Source organism: Paramacrobiotus metropolitanus, unplaced genomic scaffold, assembly GCF_019649055.1.
Source record: "Paramacrobiotus metropolitanus isolate TYO unplaced genomic scaffold, Prichtersi_v1.0 Parri_scaffold0000339, whole genome shotgun sequence".
In the NCBI taxonomy this organism is placed as follows: domain Eukaryota; kingdom Metazoa; phylum Tardigrada; class Eutardigrada; order Parachela; family Macrobiotidae; genus Paramacrobiotus; species Paramacrobiotus metropolitanus.
The window spans coordinates 26,387-43,859 of NW_026570559.1; the positions used below are offsets into that span (position 1 = coordinate 26,387).

Sequence of the window (17,473 nt, forward strand, 5' to 3'; positions counted from 1 at the left end):
CAGATGAGTGAGTCAACTTGACTCAGTCAAGTAGGTGCGCCCTGGCTATACCGTGCCCGCGTGGTAGGGCTCCCGGCCAGCCGCCTACGGCTTGCAGTCACAGCGCAGGCTTACTTTTTTCTCTTGTCAAGCAAGTGTCAACTTTTCTTTATTGGGCAAAAGCAACCATGGCCACCAACATAACAAAAAGTGCATACGCGAAATACAACGCAACTTGTGCTTGCTGTTTTATTTTTTTAATCTTTAAAAATTTATTATCTGCCGTTATGCTAGCAGTTGTTTAGTAGCTCCAGTGGATAGCGCCCTGCTTATTTGCTCCATAAAAAGCCGGCTTGTGGTGTTACTGCATCCTCAGGCGGCAGTCAACCGTGTGCGAGATTGGACTGTGAGTGCGAAATACAATCCCCGAAGCTTTCTCTGTTTTGCAGCTGTTGTTATTGTACTTTTTTAACTTTACTGGCGCTCTTTTCTTCGTTGGTCCTGCCTCTTCGATGCCTTGGCCGGCGCCCTACCAACCGCGACGGTCTTCGGAGAGCCAGCACTGCTCGGGCAGTGGCGGTAGCATGTCGCCTGAAAAGACTCCAGAGAGGGACCCAGTACAGTCTGTAGAGAAGCACCAGCAACCAGCAAGCGCCAACGAAAAGGGAGAACTGGTGAGTGAGCTGCGATAAGTTCCCCTACCGAGCGAACGTTGTGCTGCAGCAGAGCACTGTTGAAATATGTGGTATTTCTCAATATCTCAGTAGCGTGGAAAATCTGTCGGTGAAATTACAGTTGAGTGCAGTATTATAAAGTATGTCTGCTGCTGAGTATTGCTGCATTGCTGTATCAAACTTTTGGTAAATATGAGGCATCTTGCGTCAGAAAGTGGCTGGCTGGCATACAGAGTGGTCAACTGCGAACGAAGAATTCGCTTTTAGATCGTTACGTCGCAAGAAACTTCCGCTCCAGGCCTTAACCTTTGGCGAATACTACATGTCTCCTGTATACTGCAGTTAGCATTAAATTTTTATGTTACTACTTTTTGACCAGACTCGCTTTGGGGTTGTCTGCTTATGTAATATTGATGATATTATTATATTAATGGTAATAATCTAATATGCAGGAGTTTTGTGAGGCGGTGGGGCGTCCGGACCGGGAGGTTGTGCATGGCAGGGGCGTTTCCAACGAGATGGTTGTGCGGGTGTCCCAGCGCGCCACGCATGTGTTGATGAGGGGGACAATTCGGGTTAGTCGTCTGCCTCGCGCTTGGTTGTAGTGCTCCTAAATTCTTCCGTCTCTAGTCACTGGTCGATCCCCTGCGCTGCCCCTTCGGGCTGAAAGAGGGCGCCACGGAGGCCTGCGTCGCGTTCCGCGCGGGTATACCGCAGGGGCTGAAGGCGCACTTGGAGGCCGTCCACGGTCTGCACAACGTCCAGCTGAATTTTGTCTGTCCGTGTCCGGCCGAGTTCAGCGACGACGACGCCGACTGTCCGTTCGTGCGGTTCGACCCCTTCGGCGACTTGTTGCCCAACCACATCCGCGAGCGCCATCCTATATACAAAGAGCGCATCATGCAGGCGCTGTACAAACAACGCAGCAACAAGTGTGGCGAGGTGAGCAGACACTTGTAGTCATCGCCGCTGCTTCAGCATTTGCAGCGTCAATGGCGTTATTTTTGCAGAAGTACCGGGAGTTCCTGCGGACAGCCAAGAGCGAGACCTTCCCGGAGGGGACCAGTAATTGCAGTATCCTGTGGCCCAGCCAGATCATCGCCGACCGGATCGTCATCCCCACCCGCGTTGATAAGGTCGGTGCACTTATTGAGTTCGTCAGCAAGTGCATGAAAATGGCATGAAAATGGAAATTGTTGTGCAGAATGGTCAAGTGAAGTATGTGTGCAAAATCGACGCGTGTGCACTTGCCGTCAGTGAAGACGGCCCGGGCCGGCTGCTGGAGTCGTCGCACTGGATGCACGCGCATCTGATAATGCAGCATCAGCAGCGTTGCGCGCCGCTGCCCACCCAAGTGTACCACGCCTGCGCCGACGCGGTACGTGTCAATTTGCGCTAGAGCCTCAGCGGCTGGTTGAGCCTGTCTGTTTTGCTTTGTTTGTCGGCAGGAGTGCCCGGTCCAGGTGTTTTCGCTGTACGACATGATGGACAGCCACATCAAGGCCGTGCATCCGCAGCTGCTGGGTATAGTGTACTCGGAGAACGCCCTGCAGGTTGGTCATTTTGGTAATGGACAGTTTTGCCGTGGTAGGACTGAGCCGTCTGGTTGTTAGGAGCGGGCCAAGCTGGAAGGGTTCGTGACGGGACAGTGCACCGGGGAGGCGCTGAACACTAGCGTCGACAGCGAGGACTCGGAGGACAGCTATCTCTACAACTACACCTGTCCCGTCCAGGTAAGCAAGAAAGAGCCTTTTCATGCACGGAATTAAATCAATTGCTGGCGCTCATCGGACCCGCGTGATTGTCACGGCAGGGCTGTCTGGTCAGTCATTCCGAGCGCGACTACATGCTGTGGCACATCGGCGCCGATCACGAGAAAGACTGGAATACACTTCAACTGGTGAATGATCAGTAACGACACCCGTGGGAGGCCGCACAATGGCGCTATCTGTCCAGGCCAAGGCCAATCGAGTTTCCCCCTGTCGATCCTCAGTTTCTCGCTGACATGCTGATGCACGATCCATTTTTACGCACTGGACTGCCTTTTGCTGATTGGTTTGTGCAATTTTTCTTAGGACTTTTTCTGTGCTCCGTTATGTCGTTGTATGTCCATTTTTAGTCGAGCTGTTCGTTTCTTTCAGACGTTGCTCCGACGGGTCAAAAATTCGCTGTACTTGAATGCAAACTGATGTTACTTTAACTGGCAACCACCATAAAACACACCATTTCTCAGTTTAAATGTAGACATTTAAAAACTATTTCTTGCTGGTTGGCTCAATGTCGTACAAATGTAGCACACCATTAAATTTTGTTCTGTGCAGAAAGAAAATTCCGTTGAGCTTTACAGTTAGCATCTGGGTTTATTGCGCATCCACGATTACGTACTGTAGCAAAACCTTTGGTATCATCCCATTTCGCCAACGGGACATTTCGCCAACCGGGTGATTTGCTCCCGTTTACTGAACTACAGTACTTTGCTATAAGACATCGTATATATGCCATTGGCATTAATGCACACGGCTCAACGCTGCAATGACGTACAGATTCTACATCTTATAATGTGATTCGAAACTGAGCGGCACATGAACAATTGCTGATGTAAATGAGTTCGATTCGAAATCATTACTCAGTCATATGCATATTATGAGCAAGGCTGATTAAGCGTAAAATCGAACCCTCAGTGCCACTTCTTATATGCGCACAGAAAAAGCCGTTGGATAATCTTAAATTTCGTATTAACCACAATTTTCCAGGTTTTTTTGTCTACGTATTTACATAGCAGGGCACAGATAATTAACTGCCTAGTTAATTATGACGGAAATAACGTTTTCTTTTACCAACCGCAAAGGCAAAGTGTTAAATTACAAAGTTATGAGTATATCGAATTCTGGAAACGCGCAGAAGACAGAACGGAGAATTGTCAGAACTGGCGTTGCCGAGAAAGGCCCACTGCAGTGCTCGTTTATATTATGCCGATGGCGCAGCTGTTGAGCGCGGCCAGCATTCTCATGCCCCGGATGTCATAAAGGTTACTGCGAAATCAGCCAGACAGGCGTTAAAGGTTCGTGCAACCAATACAGTGGAGCGACCACGGCAGATTATTGATGAAGTTCGCGCCGGGATGCCTGTATATGCTGCAGTAAAAATGTCTTCTTACAACGCTCTTGCCAAAACCATTGGACGCCAAAGAAAAGCGGAAGGTATCCCTACCGGCCGTGTAACTTGCTTGGCGGATATCGATGGCAGTTATTTTCTGAAAGAAACAACGCGCAATGAATCCGTGCTAACTGCCGATACTGGTGCAGAAGACATTCATCGGATTATTGTGTTCGGAGATCCGAAATGCTTCGATTATCTGGAGAGAACAAATGTTTGGCTGAGCGATGGCACCTTCAGCGTCAGCCCGCCTGTTTTCACGCAGTTGTACACGGTGCATGCTGATGTTTGTGGTGCAACGGCTCCGCTTATTTATGCGTTGTTGCCAAATAAATGTGAGCTCACTTATCGACGCTTTTCACAATTATCCGTGACGCACTGATGCAGAAAAGTGGATCTGAAGAAGTCGGACCCGAACACATGTTGATGGATTTCGAACAGTCGGCTGTGATTGCGTTCCGAAATGTTTTTACCACGTCAAAATTAAGAGGTGAAATTAACATAATATTTTTATTAATGGAATAAATTGTAATTTTTTATGCAGTTTAAGTAAATATTAAAACATGAAATATTCAGGTTCTCTGTACGTACTTAATTTTCTTGAATTTTGTTGTTTTGCAACAGCTGTTATTATTTGTGCTAATTGTAATTTTTGTTTTTATGATTACAGATTTTTAGTCAGTAATTATAATTATTTTAGATCGTTCTTATTTAGTTGTTATTGAGTGGCATTAATTAATACTAATTTGTTCCCGCACTTATGTCACGATTTTCAAAGGTTATACGCCGTTGCTAGTTACTACTGCTGTTAGTGAAAGCAGAAATACTATTAGCATTCATTGATGATTAATAATTCTTGTCACTTAATCTTGATTATTAACTATTATTAATTTTTTTTTGCAGATATAAAAATTTTGCAAATAATTAATTTACAGGCTGCAACTTCCACTTCGGACAAAGCCTGTACCGGAAACTCGTTGCCCTGGGACACGGGCCTATTTATGCGAACAATGCAGAGTTCAACATTTCCTGTCGCATGCTTTTTGCCCTCGCGTTCGTGCCGGTACAGGATGTAGAACGAGCGCTTATTGAACTCCTGGACGCGCCATTTTTTCCGTTCAAACACAACGATGTGTTAATCGAGTACTTGAAAACAACATACGTCGGCGAAACAACAACTATGTTTCGAGTAACCGGTTGTCGCATTAAAAGGCCTCTGTATCCTGTTGAATTTTGGAGCTGTGTGGATAGACTTGAGTAGGGATATTCACCGTACGACCAATCGCCTAGAAGCTTGGCATCGCACGTTTTCTGATGTCGTTAATAAAGACCATCCCGGCATTTATCAATTTTTCAACCTACTGTGTCGGGAAATTGTTCACCAGCAAACAGAGGCAGCTTCACGCATGGCAGGTGAAATTCTAAACAAAGGAAGCAATACCTGGAGGTCACCAAGCGGCTAAAAAACGTTGCATCCAACTACGGGCAAATCGATACGATCAGCTATTTGAGATCGGTTGCCATTAATCTCGAAATCATGTTGTAAGGTTTTCATGGTCAAACTGCAGCGTAGCAGCTTGTCTTATAATTCGGACTTCATATATATTTTGAGTTTTGCATTTCCGCCGAATTTAGTGTTAGAAGTAATCGCTTTTCGATACGTTCCTGCTAATATATTTTGAGTTTTGCATTTCAGCCGCATTTGGTGTTAGAAGTACATGTAATCGCCTTTCGATACGTTCCTGCTAATTATTTTACCTTGCATGGCACACTGTCAGTTATGGTGTAAATGGGAAAATATTTGTAAATAGTTTTTGTTCTTGTTGTAATACTACAACGTGTGAATGTGCTGCAGTACGTATGTATTTATTGTACATTTAAAATAAAAATGCATGTAAAATGTGCTGCTTTGGCCAGCCAAGAGTGCCATATGCCAATTGTCCTGTAGACTAAGGCGCTAAACGTAAAGTACTGTAGGCTAAATATCCTGTAGGCTGTTGGCGAAATGTCTGGTTGGCGAAATGTCCGGTTGGCGAAATGTCCGGTTGGCGAAATGGGTGGTAGCCAAACCTTTTCCGCTCCAACTGATAAAGTGACAGCTGACTAAGTTGTGCCGAACAAAGCAATCGAATTAATCGAAACTCGTACTTCGAAGTACACTTATTTACATTGATTTTGTTTAGACCAGACTCCACTGCTCGTTTTACCGTAACAAGGATTTGTATGGACAAAACTGATTCCTCCCCGGTGTGGTGTAAAGGTAAGAGGTACCGAGGGTGGGTGGGTCGGGCCGTCGGGGTGAAATTAAGGAGAGTGGCGTAACGGTTAAAAATGCTGCACCGAATTCTTCAACATACTACAAACAGCATACTGAATACCATGGACGGATCGAGCTTCCGACTCCATTGGAAAAAAAATTTTAGAGTAAATCTGATTACAGATTCAGAATCAGTGAATTTTGCTGATCTAGAAAATTATTGGAGAAACCCAAAAAAACCAGTGGTTGTCTTCCCCCTATTTCAGGTACCTCGCTACCCCTTCACGTGGCGGTTGCCCTGTCGCGGAGGGGGTGACTTGTTTTTGAAAGGGGAAGGTGTCGTTTTGGTTTCTTTACAAAACTGATCCCAGATCCGGAATCAGAGCATTTTCCTGTATAGAAACGTATTCCGATCTTCGAAAAAAATTGGTCGCCCCCAAGGGTCATACATGACCGCCACCTTGGGCGGTCGCGATATTCTCAACAAAGAAATACGTAGTTTCCACTTTCAGAATTGTTTTTCGGCTAAATCGAGTGCGCGGATTCCGATTCTGTTCTAAAAAAAAATTATGAATGTGCTCTGTCAACGAATTTGGGCACTTGGCGCCCCTCGGGGGCGTCAAATTTTTTGTCGAAAATGGGGCTATGTTTCTATGACAGAAAAATGCGCTGATGCCGAATCTGAGATTACTTACTTTTTTAAAGAAACCAAAACGACACCTTCCCCTTTCAAAAACAAGTAACCCCCTCCGCGACATGGCAACCGCCACGTGATGGGGTAGCGAGGTACCTGCAAAAGGGGGAAGAGACCCAATGGTTTTTTTGGGTTTCTCCAATAATTTTCTAGATCAAAAAAATTCGCTGATTCTGAATCTGTAATCAGATTTACTCTAAAACCTTTTCTCCAATGGAATCGGAAGCTCGATCCGTCCATGCTGAATACGAGTAGATATTGTAGCGATAGTATTTGTACGAACGATAAGACCACCCAGCAAGGATTCATCAATGCGTTATGAATTTCTGTCCATTTCACCGGCTAGCTGTTCTTCTTCACCATTTCTAGAATTCAGTCTTGCATTCGCTTGCTACAGCTTGCATCGGCTTGTTCCGCTTGTTAAACTCTTGCCCCAAACTTGATCCCTGTTTTGCATTGCTCTTGTCATTAAACATGCCGTGAACTTCCGTTGTTACGTTCAGTAATTGTGTTACGTCAGTAAGAGCGTCTTCGACCAGCATCGTTGCCGGCCGTGCCAACCTTTCATCCCAACAGCCCACACAACTTCGTGGTACGGTCAACGCGCCAACCCACTGGACCAGCAGCCAGATCGGCTACTTTTACAATATTGTTGCGGTAGTATTAGTACGACCGATAAGACCACCGGACACCACCCACCACCCAGTTATAATTCATCCCTCCATCACGCTATGGATTCATGTTCATTTTACCGGCTAGTCCTTTTTGTTGCAGAAACACGGAGTACATACGCATGGCGCGCAGCCAGACTTTCCCGGAGGAGACGAGCGATCTGAGTGTGCTGTGGCCCAGCCGGTTGATAACCCGACAAGATTCCACTTTGTCAGCCTGTACATCTTTTGTGACGGAACTCGCGCCGGTCATTGGTTACATGTGGAACATAAGCTGAAATGCACGACTAAGCACTAATATCCCACCATGATGCAGAGTGGCGACTCTTCAAAACAAATTCGATTTACCTCGTACGGATCCTAGCTATGATCATTCAGCATCCTGCTGTAAAAAAGCATGCGGAACCTATTAATAAGGAGAAGCTTAGGAAATTGATAACGGGATGAATCATGTTTGGGTACTCAGTGGGTAGTAGTTGCCAGCGGGTGACCGGTCTTATGGGTCGCACAAATACCAAAAGAGCTAGAGGAGTTCCTGGTTAAGTTTATTGTCAACTTGCACAAGCCGATGCCATTTACATTCAAACTTTAAAAACCCAAATAATTAGAACAAGTAAAATAACTCTTCTAACTCTCGAAAACACCCGACCGTCCCCAGGACAGAATCCGCTAGAGAAGTTGTTTTATTTGTTCTAGCTTTTGGCTACTTGAGTCTAAGTTTTTAATGGGCATTTGCTTGTACGAGTTTAAAATAAAATGTGCATACAATCAAAAAAATACCGTACTATCGCCACTACACCTACAAGAATGCTGGTTGTGCACCTTTTTTTACCCGTTGCGCCACTTTCCTTCCACGGGACACACTGATCTGACCTTAACACCACACCGGGAATAGCTCGCTTTTGTGAATACAGAACCTCATTGCGGCTTACGAGCAGCAAAGTCCGGTCGAACCAAAAGTAATATACTGATCAAGTGCATCAATTCCCTTTTGTTCTGACAATTTAGTCAGGATTCCCGCTTTTTCGGCTGCAGCGAAAATGGATTTGAGACAGTAATAATACCGTGGTTGCGGAATAAACCCACCTGCTGAACTCATTAATAACTTGCTCCATGGAATTATCTTTCTGCATAGAAGAAATCCTTCCGCTTTCGTATAACAATCAACTAAGCCAGTAAGCTTTTTTAACTGTCAATTTTAACTGAGAAATGGTATGCCTGGGCTTGCGTTTTGTACTATTAAATATTTTTATGGCTTTTGCCATAACTAACATCAGTTTTGTCTCAAGAAAAGCGAATATTCATTCGACCAGTCTGAGCAGCGTCAGTCTAAAAAAAGCGAAAAGCTCGACAAATTACAACGACATAACGGACCACAGAAAACGTACGGAAAAACTCAGCCAAGGAAAAGGCCGTCCACGCTCCATTCCGTGCGTGAGAAAGGAGCCTGCATTAGTCTGTGAGCGAGAAATCGAGAATCGCTGTTGGCATGGACAAACAAGCCTTCCGCGGGTGTCGTCACTGAACATTCACCGCTTGAACATTCCAGTCATTTTCGTGGTCGGCGCCGATGTGCCATAGCATGTAGTCGCGCGGAGTGACTGACCAGACAGCCCTGCCAGCAGCCATCACGCGGAGTCAGACAAGCGCCAGCAACAACAACATGAATGTGCTCTTGCGTACCTGGACGGGACAGGTGTAGTTGTAGAGATAACTGTCCTCCGATTCCTCGAAGTCGGCGCTTGTGTTCAGCGCCTCGCCGATGCACTGGCCCGTCACGAGAGCTTCCAGCTTGGCCCGCTCCTAACCAGCAGACGGCTCAGTCACACCACGCACAAAATTGTCCATTGCCCAAGCGACCAACCTGCAGGGCGTTCTCCTTGTACGCCTGGCCTAACAGGTGCGGATGCGCGCATCCATCATGTCGTCAGGGTCGAACAGCTGCACCGGGCAGTCCTGCACAGACAGCAACACACTCACAGTCCTGCGCTGTTCCCACAGCTCCAACAGGACAATAATGTTTATGCGAAGGCACGTACCGGGTCGGCGCAGGCGTGGTACACTTGGGTGGGCAGCGCGGCGCACCGCCGGCGGTGCTGCGTCATCAAGTGCTCGAACATGCGGCAGGAGGAAGCGATTTGATTGCCTTCTTCCCTGGCTGCACACGCGTCGATCTTGCAGATGTACAGCACTTGCCCATTCTGCACAATATGCGGATGACAATGAATATTCTGCTTTTGCTGCAATTTGTGACGAACTGGAACAACGCGCACAGACCTTATCAACACGGGTGGGGATGACGATCCTGTCGGCGATGATCTGGCTGGGCCACAGGATGCGCAAATTACTCGTCCCCTCCGGGAAGGTCTCGCTTCTGGCCGTGCGCAGAAACTCCCGGTACTTCTGCACACACAGCCAGATTTACGCTGTAAATGCTGATCAACCAGACACTGTGAATCTGTGATATAGAATGGACGACAAAAATTAGTTAAACTCCGGCCCGTTAGCCGCTGTCGGCTTACAGCGCATACGATGAATGAGCGCCGCATAACCCTCGCTATAACCGCTTACTGAGCAGTAAGCGCGGCAACCGTGCTCTCCCTGTTCTCTGTCTAAAGCTACAGCTCCAAAACCGGTTCCGGGGTAAAGTAAATTTTGTCGTTCATTGTAGCTCACCTCGCCACACTTCTTGCTACGTTGTTTGTACAGCGCCTCCATGATGCGCTCCTTGTATACGGGGTGGTGTTTGCGGATGTGATCATGCAAAATGCAGCCGGAGGGGTCGAACTGCACGAACGGACAGTCGGCGCCGTCGTTGAACTCGGCCGGGCACGGACAGGCTAGGTTCAGCTGCACGTTGTGCAGGCCGTGGACGCCTTCCAAATGCGCTTTCAGGCCTTGCGGCATGCCCGCGCGGAATTTAACACAGGCCTCCGCGGCGCCCTCTTCCAGTCCGAACGGACAGCGCAGGGGATCGTCCAGTGCCTAGAACAGAGCGGAAGGCGCTAGGGGGCATTACGAACCAGTGCGTGCCTGCGTGGCAGTCAACGCACCCCAGTTGTGCCCCTCATCAACACATGCGTGGCGCGTTTGGAGACCCGCACAAGCAGCTCGTTGGAAACGCCCTTGCCCGGGACAACCTCCCGGTCCGGTCGCCCCACCGCCTCACAAAACTCCTGCAAGGTGCTATCTGTTAGGCAGAATTATAAATAACGGAAATTTAAGGGAAGTGGGCCGGTACATGGTACCAAATTCGTGTACATGCACGAAGACTTACACTTTCGCGCACTCCCACACACATTTTTGTTTCGGTTTATGACGTTTTGTAGCCAGAAGATTTGTACACACTGGCGTGAAAACCGTTTGTGCGCGCAACATCCGGTTCGGGAGTTATGACTGTTACAAAATTCCAAAAAGTTTAAATGCGTTCAGGTGTACCAAAAGTCTCAATATGGACCGATCTCCCTCAAAATTTGCACGTAAATGCGCATGTCCATGAATATCGTTTTTACACCGATCCAGACTTCCTGATTTTTTTCAAATTTTAAAATGAATTTCAAAATTTTTGAAATTCATTTTAAAATTTGAAAAACATGCTAAAACAGTGGATACACGAATTTGGCACCATGTACCGGGCCACTTCCCTTAAGAGAAACATCTATCGGTAAAGCAGTCCAGCCAACGAAGAAGTACTGATTCGGTGCTATACTCTGTATCACTGTGCAGGATCAGGAAACTTGAGTAACCCACTCATCAGTTCATCGTCTTCGTTGGCGCTGGGGCCAAGCCCCGCTGGCTCCTGGCGTTCTTGTACAGGCTGTACTGGGTCGATCGTTTCTCCGGGCGAAAGACTAGTGTTACTCGCGGAGCCACAGTCGCTCTCCGAAGACCCTCGGGGTCTGCTGGATGCGGGCCAAAACATCTTGAAGAGCCAAACTGCTCAAGTATAACACCAACAGAAAGAAAGTGCAACTACACACGCAAAGTGAGAAGAATTACTGTACCCCAAACAAAACACAGTACTAATGATAAGAAACTCTGAAACTTTAATGAAAAGAGCGAGTAGCGGAGTCAGAGTGCTCGTTCAGTCGACAACTCCACCGTCGGCGATCTGTGGCTGTGAGTCAAGTAGATGGGCCCCCGGGCGCGCAGTGTCCGCAAGGAACCGCAAACGCTGCCAGCCGCCCACGGCTGCACTCACAGCGCATGTTTGCTGTTTAAGCAGAACAACATAAGGGGTGTCAGTACGAGTACTGTACGTAAATGTAAGTAATTTGCAGTTTTGGCCATAGTTTTCGACAGCAGAAGTACCGGAATGCACCTTTCCGGCATCTAATTCAACAGTAGCTGATTCAAAGCAACTTAATAAAAAGTGTTTGCGGTGTTTCTGCAAAGTGTTAAGCATTCTAGTTAAGAAATGCTGTATTTCTGTCGTTCTTTATTGACGGTGTGATCAATTGTTATCTTATACCAAGTGCACACTTCTTTGCTGACTTGTGAGAACAGCTGCTAGACTGAACTGTTAGAATTTTTCAGATCGGCTAATAGTATTAAATTGGATTAAATTGATCCCATTGGCAACTACAATCAACACGTTAATTTTTATCGACTGAACACTGTTGCACAAAACAAGCAAGACAATCGCACTTGGTAGTGAACTGAATGGTCATCATTTTTTTAAAGTAATTATCAAAACCCTTAACCCTCAAGCAGTGCTGATTTTCGTACTTTAAGATTGCGGAGGACATAGACCTTATTACCTGATCATGAGACTGCATTGATATTTCCAGATTTACTGAATGTAATTAGTATTATCGTCGAATGATTACGGTGCAGCTATTATTGTGTATTTTCCAATAGGTCATCAGTCCCATAAAATTAAAGCTAATAGAATTACATACTAGTACTGCATCCTGAACAACTGCATCCTGAGAAACATACGCAACTTACGGGATGTGTCTAATTAAATAAAAAAATTAATAATAAGTTTATAGTCATTTTTTCCCGGGTAAAAGTACATATTTGTACTAGCACAGAAAAGTCTGGGAAAGAATAAATATGGCGGTTAACCGACAAATTTGTGTTTTACAGGACAAAAAACGCTCTCCCGATTTAAGGGGGTATTGTGACTGACACGTATCGTCTCACCCAACTTACGAAAAAAAAGCGCTCGAAAAGTTATTAATGACACACAAACTTTTAATAGGGATATATATGTAGATCAGTAGATTCTTAATAGAAATATGCAGCCTTAAAAAGTGTACGAGCAAGATTAATTAAAACACGACATTGTTTCCGTCAAAATTTGCAGTTGGAGCTCGGTGTCCAGTTGCGATAATTATTAGTTCGACAAATCCGGGGTGACTGAGTGCTTTCTGTTAAGGAAGAACAGGATTTGTTCTTTGTCTTGCCATCTCTTATTTCCCCTCGGTTCGTTTTTTCACGCTCCAGTGTTGCAGCGTCGTCCATGCACCCTCGTACAGCCGATTTGAATTCCCAGGACTAGGGAGCCCCATGTTGAGTAACTTAGAACCACGCGCAAGGCAAGTTCTTAACGGTGTATGAAATAAGAGGCTCATGAAATAATAATGTACAGTAAAATGTCTGGACAACCGGGATTCACGCAACCCCCCGTAAACAGATATTATACGAGAGTATTTATTCAGCGATATTGTGGTAAATACAGCGCACGCTGTATCTACACACAATGTGGTTATGTAAGACCCAGCGTGGTCATGCCTTGTCATCAGCATTATTTACGGTGTATTGTTCCAGAAGTAGCGCTACTTCCTGGTGTGTTTGCCGGAGGTGTTTGTTTCGTGCCGCGTTGGTTGTATAATTATAACCAACGCGGCTGATATGTATGTAGGTAGTAAAGAGAAGATCTGATAGTGTGAATAAATGCGCCTATTAAAGCTCAGTTTCCGTCTAGCTATGTAGTACGTCACTAGTACCGTATGTACTGTAACGCGATTCATATTATTATGTCTGTGACTCTTGCCTTTGGCCATTCCGTTGAGCTGAATGTCTAGTTCTTGAACCTACATGCTAGTCTGTTGATATTAATTTATGTCTAGCTACGGAAGTCACAGTATGTTACGTGATAGACAATCATCATGACAGTAGTCATCTACAATCATAATGTAATCATCATACCGTCATCTAACTGGTCGATCGAGTCCTAATCATTGTACCAGCACGGTTAGCTACACTGAAACCCTTCGTTACCGTATACAGTACGTATATATGTGGCAGGTCGACCACAATAATATTACGCAAAGTCAGACATCTGTCTCTGTTGGCTGGTAACGGCCAGTGCAGCGCAGTGAGCGCACTATGGTGCATACGTTATGATTCATAGAGATAAGAACGGGTATGTTGAACAACGAATCTGTGCAGTGCGGTATCTTGAATACGTGCGGTATGGTTGTTTTGACCATTCGGAGCGTAGATAAGCTCCGGATCGTGATGACATCATGACACACGTTACCCGTCGGCCGTCGTTATCTACTGCGCATTATGCACAAAAAACCTACATAGGCGTTGGAAGATGCCCGAATGTCTGAGTCTTCCCATTGTTTGTAATAAATCCTGTATACGTGCACAGTAATTCTGGAAATTGTATGCGTGGCTTGCACTCAGAAATGCCGTGGAAAGCATCTCAGTGTGAGAGTAAACGCAATGCAGATGGAGAGGACGGGCGGGAAATCAGCGGTTGCGGCTGCTTACCCCTCGTGGGTTGCTTCTCCCGGCAGAGTAGTGCGCGACGCACTCCACGGCCAAGGGGAAAAGGAAAACTGGGCGTGCAGCAGCCGCGATGCGCCGCTGGTGGGGCCATTAACATCTACCAAGCGGTGGCGGAAGCCGAGTCGCCTAACGGCAGCAGCAATCTCATCGTGTGTTCCTACTCCATCCAGCACATTCTGCTGGCCCTGCTGCTGGGCGCCCGCGATCCCCTACGCGGCGATCTCCTGGCGCTGCTGTGCCCCGACGGGCGCAGTATCGATGACGTCAGCGCGGCGTTATCCTGCATCGCCAGTGACGCGGCGTTCCAGCAAGTCAACGCGGTCTTGTACAGTCAACTCTTCACGCTGAGACAGTCGTTCCAAGACGCCATGCTCAACAAATCCGATGTGGTGTTTGTGCCTGTGGATTTTCACAACACAGCTGCCGCCCGGGCGGCGTACGCGGAGTTTTTGAAAACGTATGCCAGCCGCGATATGGCCGACCGCCTGCCGGTGGGCGACATGCGCAGCGTTCTGGAAAATCGTCTAACCAGTTTGGTGCTGATTAATTTGCTGACCTTCTCCGCGCCGTGGGCGATTCCGTTTAATGAAGAATACACCCGCGACGACATGTTTATCTGCCTGGACGGCAGTCTGAAGAGGGTCCCGTTTATGGTGTCCATGAGCACGACGTGCGCGTCGTTTAACGTCAAGAAGAAGACCGCCGCGACAGATCCGCAGATGGTGATTATGGCGGCCGGCGACAAGCGGTACAGCGTCATGTGTATTCTACCGGCGGCCGCGGGCGGGGAGGCACTGCGGCAGCTGGAGAGGAGTCTCACGGCGGAGATTCTCCGCGGCTGGCGCAAGCAGAGCGGGCGCTATAAAATAACGCTGTCCGTGCCGAAATTGCGGGTTAAATGCCAGCTGGAGCTGGAGCGCGGCATGAAGGCGCTGGGGCTGGCTGAGCTATACTCGCACCGCACCGCCACCGGCTTCTCCGACATGTTCCAGGAGTGTCCGCCGCAGGTTGCTATCGCGTTCCAGCACAACGTGGTGTTCGGTGAGTAGTGTGAGCGTTGTGCGGGTGCCGTGGTTGTTTAGTTATAAGACTATGGATCTACCGCCAGTATCCGTAGAACGCCCCATTAACGGAGAGATTTTAGCACGTTGAAACATTACTTGGATTTACTTTGCCAGAAGTATGTGTGTGTCTCTCCGTAGAAATGGACGAGCGCGTCCGGTCGAGCGTGGCCACCGTGGCCGCGGACCTGTGGCAAATTGCGGCCGCACCGGAATCCGGGTGGCGGACACCCGGGTATCCGAGTGGGACCCGTCTGTCGCCGCCACTGGTGGGCAGTGCCACGCCCAGCCCGTCATTATTATTAGAATTGCTATTAGAACATTGCTATGAACATGCTATGAAGCATTGTTATTAGAACGAATCAATTTAAATTTCAAGCGTATAAATAAGAGAGTAGGACAGTCTGCATCGCATCAGTATAATTCTAATTTATTCACTTCATTGTACTATGAGTAGTACCTGATTGGTGTCCGTTGGTTGTGCGATAGCCCAGGCATCGCCCAGTTGTTTTGTTAATGGCACCGGAAATACAAATTTTCAATCTGCCGTGGAAACCGGGTGGGTGTCCGCCACCCGGCCTATATCAGATCAATTTATGATCATGCATCAACGGGTCCCACTCGGATACCCGGGTGTCCGCCACCCGGCCTTCCTCCCAATTAACAAATCCCACAGCTACATCTCAGCCACTCTGCGACCAAAGGAACTACGAATCAGATGCCCTGTGATTCCCGACAGGCGGAGGTGTCAGTCAGACGAACAGACGTGCACGTGTACTGGAAGGATCCCCACCAGCCCAACGGCGTCATCGTCACCGTCGAGATCGAGTACCATCTCGTCGACAAAGAGGTACCTCTCACCGACAACATTGCTATTAGGCAGTCATTCATACACTTTATTCACCCGAAAATTCACCGATTTTTCGTGATTTTAATAAATTTAATGATTTCAGTTTTTTTCGGTTCACTCATTTTTACTTATTATGTAACTGAAATTATTTGATAATACTGGATTTGATAATTATTGATACTTATAAATAGAAAATACTGATAATACTTTAAATCTAAAAAAAATCTCTAATAGTTAGAATATTGACGAATATTTGTGGCCCATGTGTATTCTTGCACGGTGTCGAGAGTGTCGTAGTGAAGTGGCGCACATGTGTGGGACTATCACAATCAACTAATCTGCTCCTACGTAATGCCAGTTCACTGTAGCCGAAATAAATTTTTTTATTTAACGTATGCAGGTGCAAAATCATTTGATTCCAGCCAACCTGGTTCAGATTTTATTGTATCATTTATTTGAATTTATTTGTTTCTTGCCGACATAACGAGTTTTGTCAAGCTGACCGCCTGACCCACCGGGTTCGGGTCACCTACTGGGACACTGCATTGCACTTGAACGTTGAGAGCTTTGATGTGGGGCTGCAAACAGGCGCCGGGATTCCGATGTGTCTTCCATGTGGAAGCCGAGAGCGGAGAGACCTGTGACCGTATCGCCTTGAATCGCGGTGTGAGCCAAAGCGACATAAGAAAATGGAATACTGACGGTCGCCTAAGAATGGGTGATGCAGTTTGCGTTAACGCTGTGCAAACAGGAGCGACCGGAAGTGATGCCAGTCGAAGAAATTCCAACCAAGATTCACAGCGACACCGCGGACGGGAACGATCGGATTCGTGCCAGAGACAAGCAACTTCAGAATAATGGGTTGGGTGTGGTAACCCATAATTTCTCCCTGATACAGAGCAAGTACGATGCTTCAACACTTGTCGGTAATTCCATGACGAAGTGATAGTGATCAACAATACAGTACCATTTTTTTATACGCAATATGTATTGCTTTGAATCTGTATTGCTGATGGTGATATCAGCATAGTTATACTTCATGGCAACGAGAACGTATAAAAAGCTCTACAGCTTAAAAAACTTATTCTGTGAACTTATTCATTCAATATTTTCTTCATTTCTTTCCACCAGAACTCGTCTTTCATGGTGCCTGCGCCGTCTGACAGGTCCTAGTCTCATAGTTATGGGCGTTACCGATATGCTGGGTGTGGCCAAGATTTTGTTTAGTGAAATGTTGTTCTAGTGTCGTGACCTGTTGGCGCTGATCTAATTTCTATTGCGCCCTTGGGTGGAAACCTTTTACGCTTTTTAGCAGTCAAGGACGTACAAATTGCCTAGCAGCTTTGATGCTCATTATACCGGTGATGGTAGGATTCATACCGGT

General features: G+C 46.8%; 4 protein-coding genes across 5 annotated transcripts; 3 read left to right on the forward strand and 1 right to left on the reverse strand.

Annotated features, from left to right (window-relative positions):
• Nucleotides 1-435: 435 nt before the first annotated feature.
• Nucleotides 436-2,804, forward strand: LOC129602147 (uncharacterized). Its single transcript, XM_055501115.1, has 8 exons — nt 436-653; nt 1,106-1,228; nt 1,284-1,595; nt 1,664-1,789; nt 1,858-2,031; nt 2,102-2,206; nt 2,267-2,386; nt 2,467-2,804. The coding sequence occupies exons 1-8, from the start codon at nt 492-494 to the stop codon at nt 2,566-2,568; spliced, it is 1,224 nt and encodes a 407-aa protein (XP_055357090.1). The 5' UTR covers nt 436-491; the 3' UTR covers nt 2,569-2,804.
• A 6,187-nt stretch (nt 2,805-8,991) lies between these two features.
• LOC129602146 (uncharacterized) lies at nt 8,992-10,783 on the reverse strand. Its single transcript, XM_055501114.1, has 8 exons — nt 10,709-10,783; nt 10,485-10,607; nt 10,108-10,416; nt 9,709-9,834; nt 9,471-9,632; nt 9,296-9,387; nt 9,115-9,234; nt 8,992-9,046 (listed from the first exon to the last, which is right to left on the reverse strand). Exons 1-6 carry the CDS (start codon nt 10,730-10,732, stop codon nt 9,325-9,327), a joined length of 807 nt encoding a protein of 268 aa, XP_055357089.1. The 5' UTR covers nt 10,733-10,783; the 3' UTR covers nt 8,992-9,046; nt 9,115-9,234; nt 9,296-9,324.
• Nucleotides 10,784-14,075: 3,292 nt separating this feature from the next.
• LOC129602139 (uncharacterized) lies at nt 14,076-15,595 on the forward strand. Its single transcript, XM_055501108.1, has 2 exons — nt 14,076-15,219; nt 15,381-15,595. Exons 1-2 carry the CDS (start codon nt 14,076-14,078, stop codon nt 15,593-15,595), a joined length of 1,359 nt encoding a protein of 452 aa, XP_055357083.1.
• A 291-nt stretch (nt 15,596-15,886) lies between these two features.
• On the forward strand, nt 15,887-17,149 carry LOC129602145 (uncharacterized). Of its 2 annotated transcripts, none has more exons than XR_008692358.1 (2): nt 15,887-16,089; nt 16,578-17,149. XR_008692358.1 is itself a non-coding variant. In XM_055501112.1 (2 exons), the coding sequence occupies exons 1-2, from the start codon at nt 15,958-15,960 to the stop codon at nt 16,945-16,947; spliced, it is 402 nt and encodes a 133-aa protein (XP_055357087.1). In that variant the 5' UTR covers nt 15,887-15,957; the 3' UTR covers nt 16,948-17,149. The 2 variants fall into 2 exon arrangements, 1 of the variants encoding a protein (XP_055357087.1); XM_055501112.1 differs by having other exon boundaries at nt 16,678-17,149.
• The last annotated feature ends 324 nt before the right edge of the window (nt 17,150-17,473 follow it).

Bases quoted from the DNA above. Each gene is read 5' to 3' on its own strand.
- LOC129602147 (XM_055501115.1), top strand. From the start codon at position 492: ATGCCTTGGCCGGCGCCCTACCAACCGCGACGGTCTTCGGAGAGCCAG. The intron at 654-1,105 runs GTGAGTGAGCTG...TCTAATATGCAG, and splicing joins CCAACGAAAAGGGAGAACTG to GAGTTTTGTGAGGCGGTGGG. The intron at 2,387-2,466 runs GTAAGCAAGAAA...TTGTCACGGCAG, and splicing joins ACTACACCTGTCCCGTCCAG to GGCTGTCTGGTCAGTCATTC.
- LOC129602146 (XM_055501114.1), bottom strand. From the start codon at position 10,732: ATGTGTGTGGGAGTGCGCGAAAGT. The intron at 10,608-10,708 runs GTAAGTCTTCGT...AGCACCTTGCAG, and splicing joins GTGTGGGAGTGCGCGAAAGT to GAGTTTTGTGAGGCGGTGGG. The intron at 9,835-10,107 runs GTGAGCTACAAT...CTGTGTGTGCAG, and splicing joins GTAGCAAGAAGTGTGGCGAG to AAGTACCGGGAGTTTCTGCG.
- LOC129602139 (XM_055501108.1), top strand. From the start codon at position 14,076: ATGCCGTGGAAAGCATCTCAGTGTGAGAGTAAACGCAATGCAGATGGA. The intron at 15,220-15,380 runs GTGAGTAGTGTG...GTCTCTCCGTAG, and splicing joins CCAGCACAACGTGGTGTTCG to AAATGGACGAGCGCGTCCGG.
- LOC129602145 (XM_055501112.1), top strand. From the start codon at position 15,958: ATGCCCTGTGATTCCCGACAGGCGGAGGTGTCAGTCAGACGAACAGAC. The intron at 16,090-16,677 runs GTACCTCTCACC...GGCTGCAAACAG, and splicing joins ACCATCTCGTCGACAAAGAG to GCGCCGGGATTCCGATGTGT.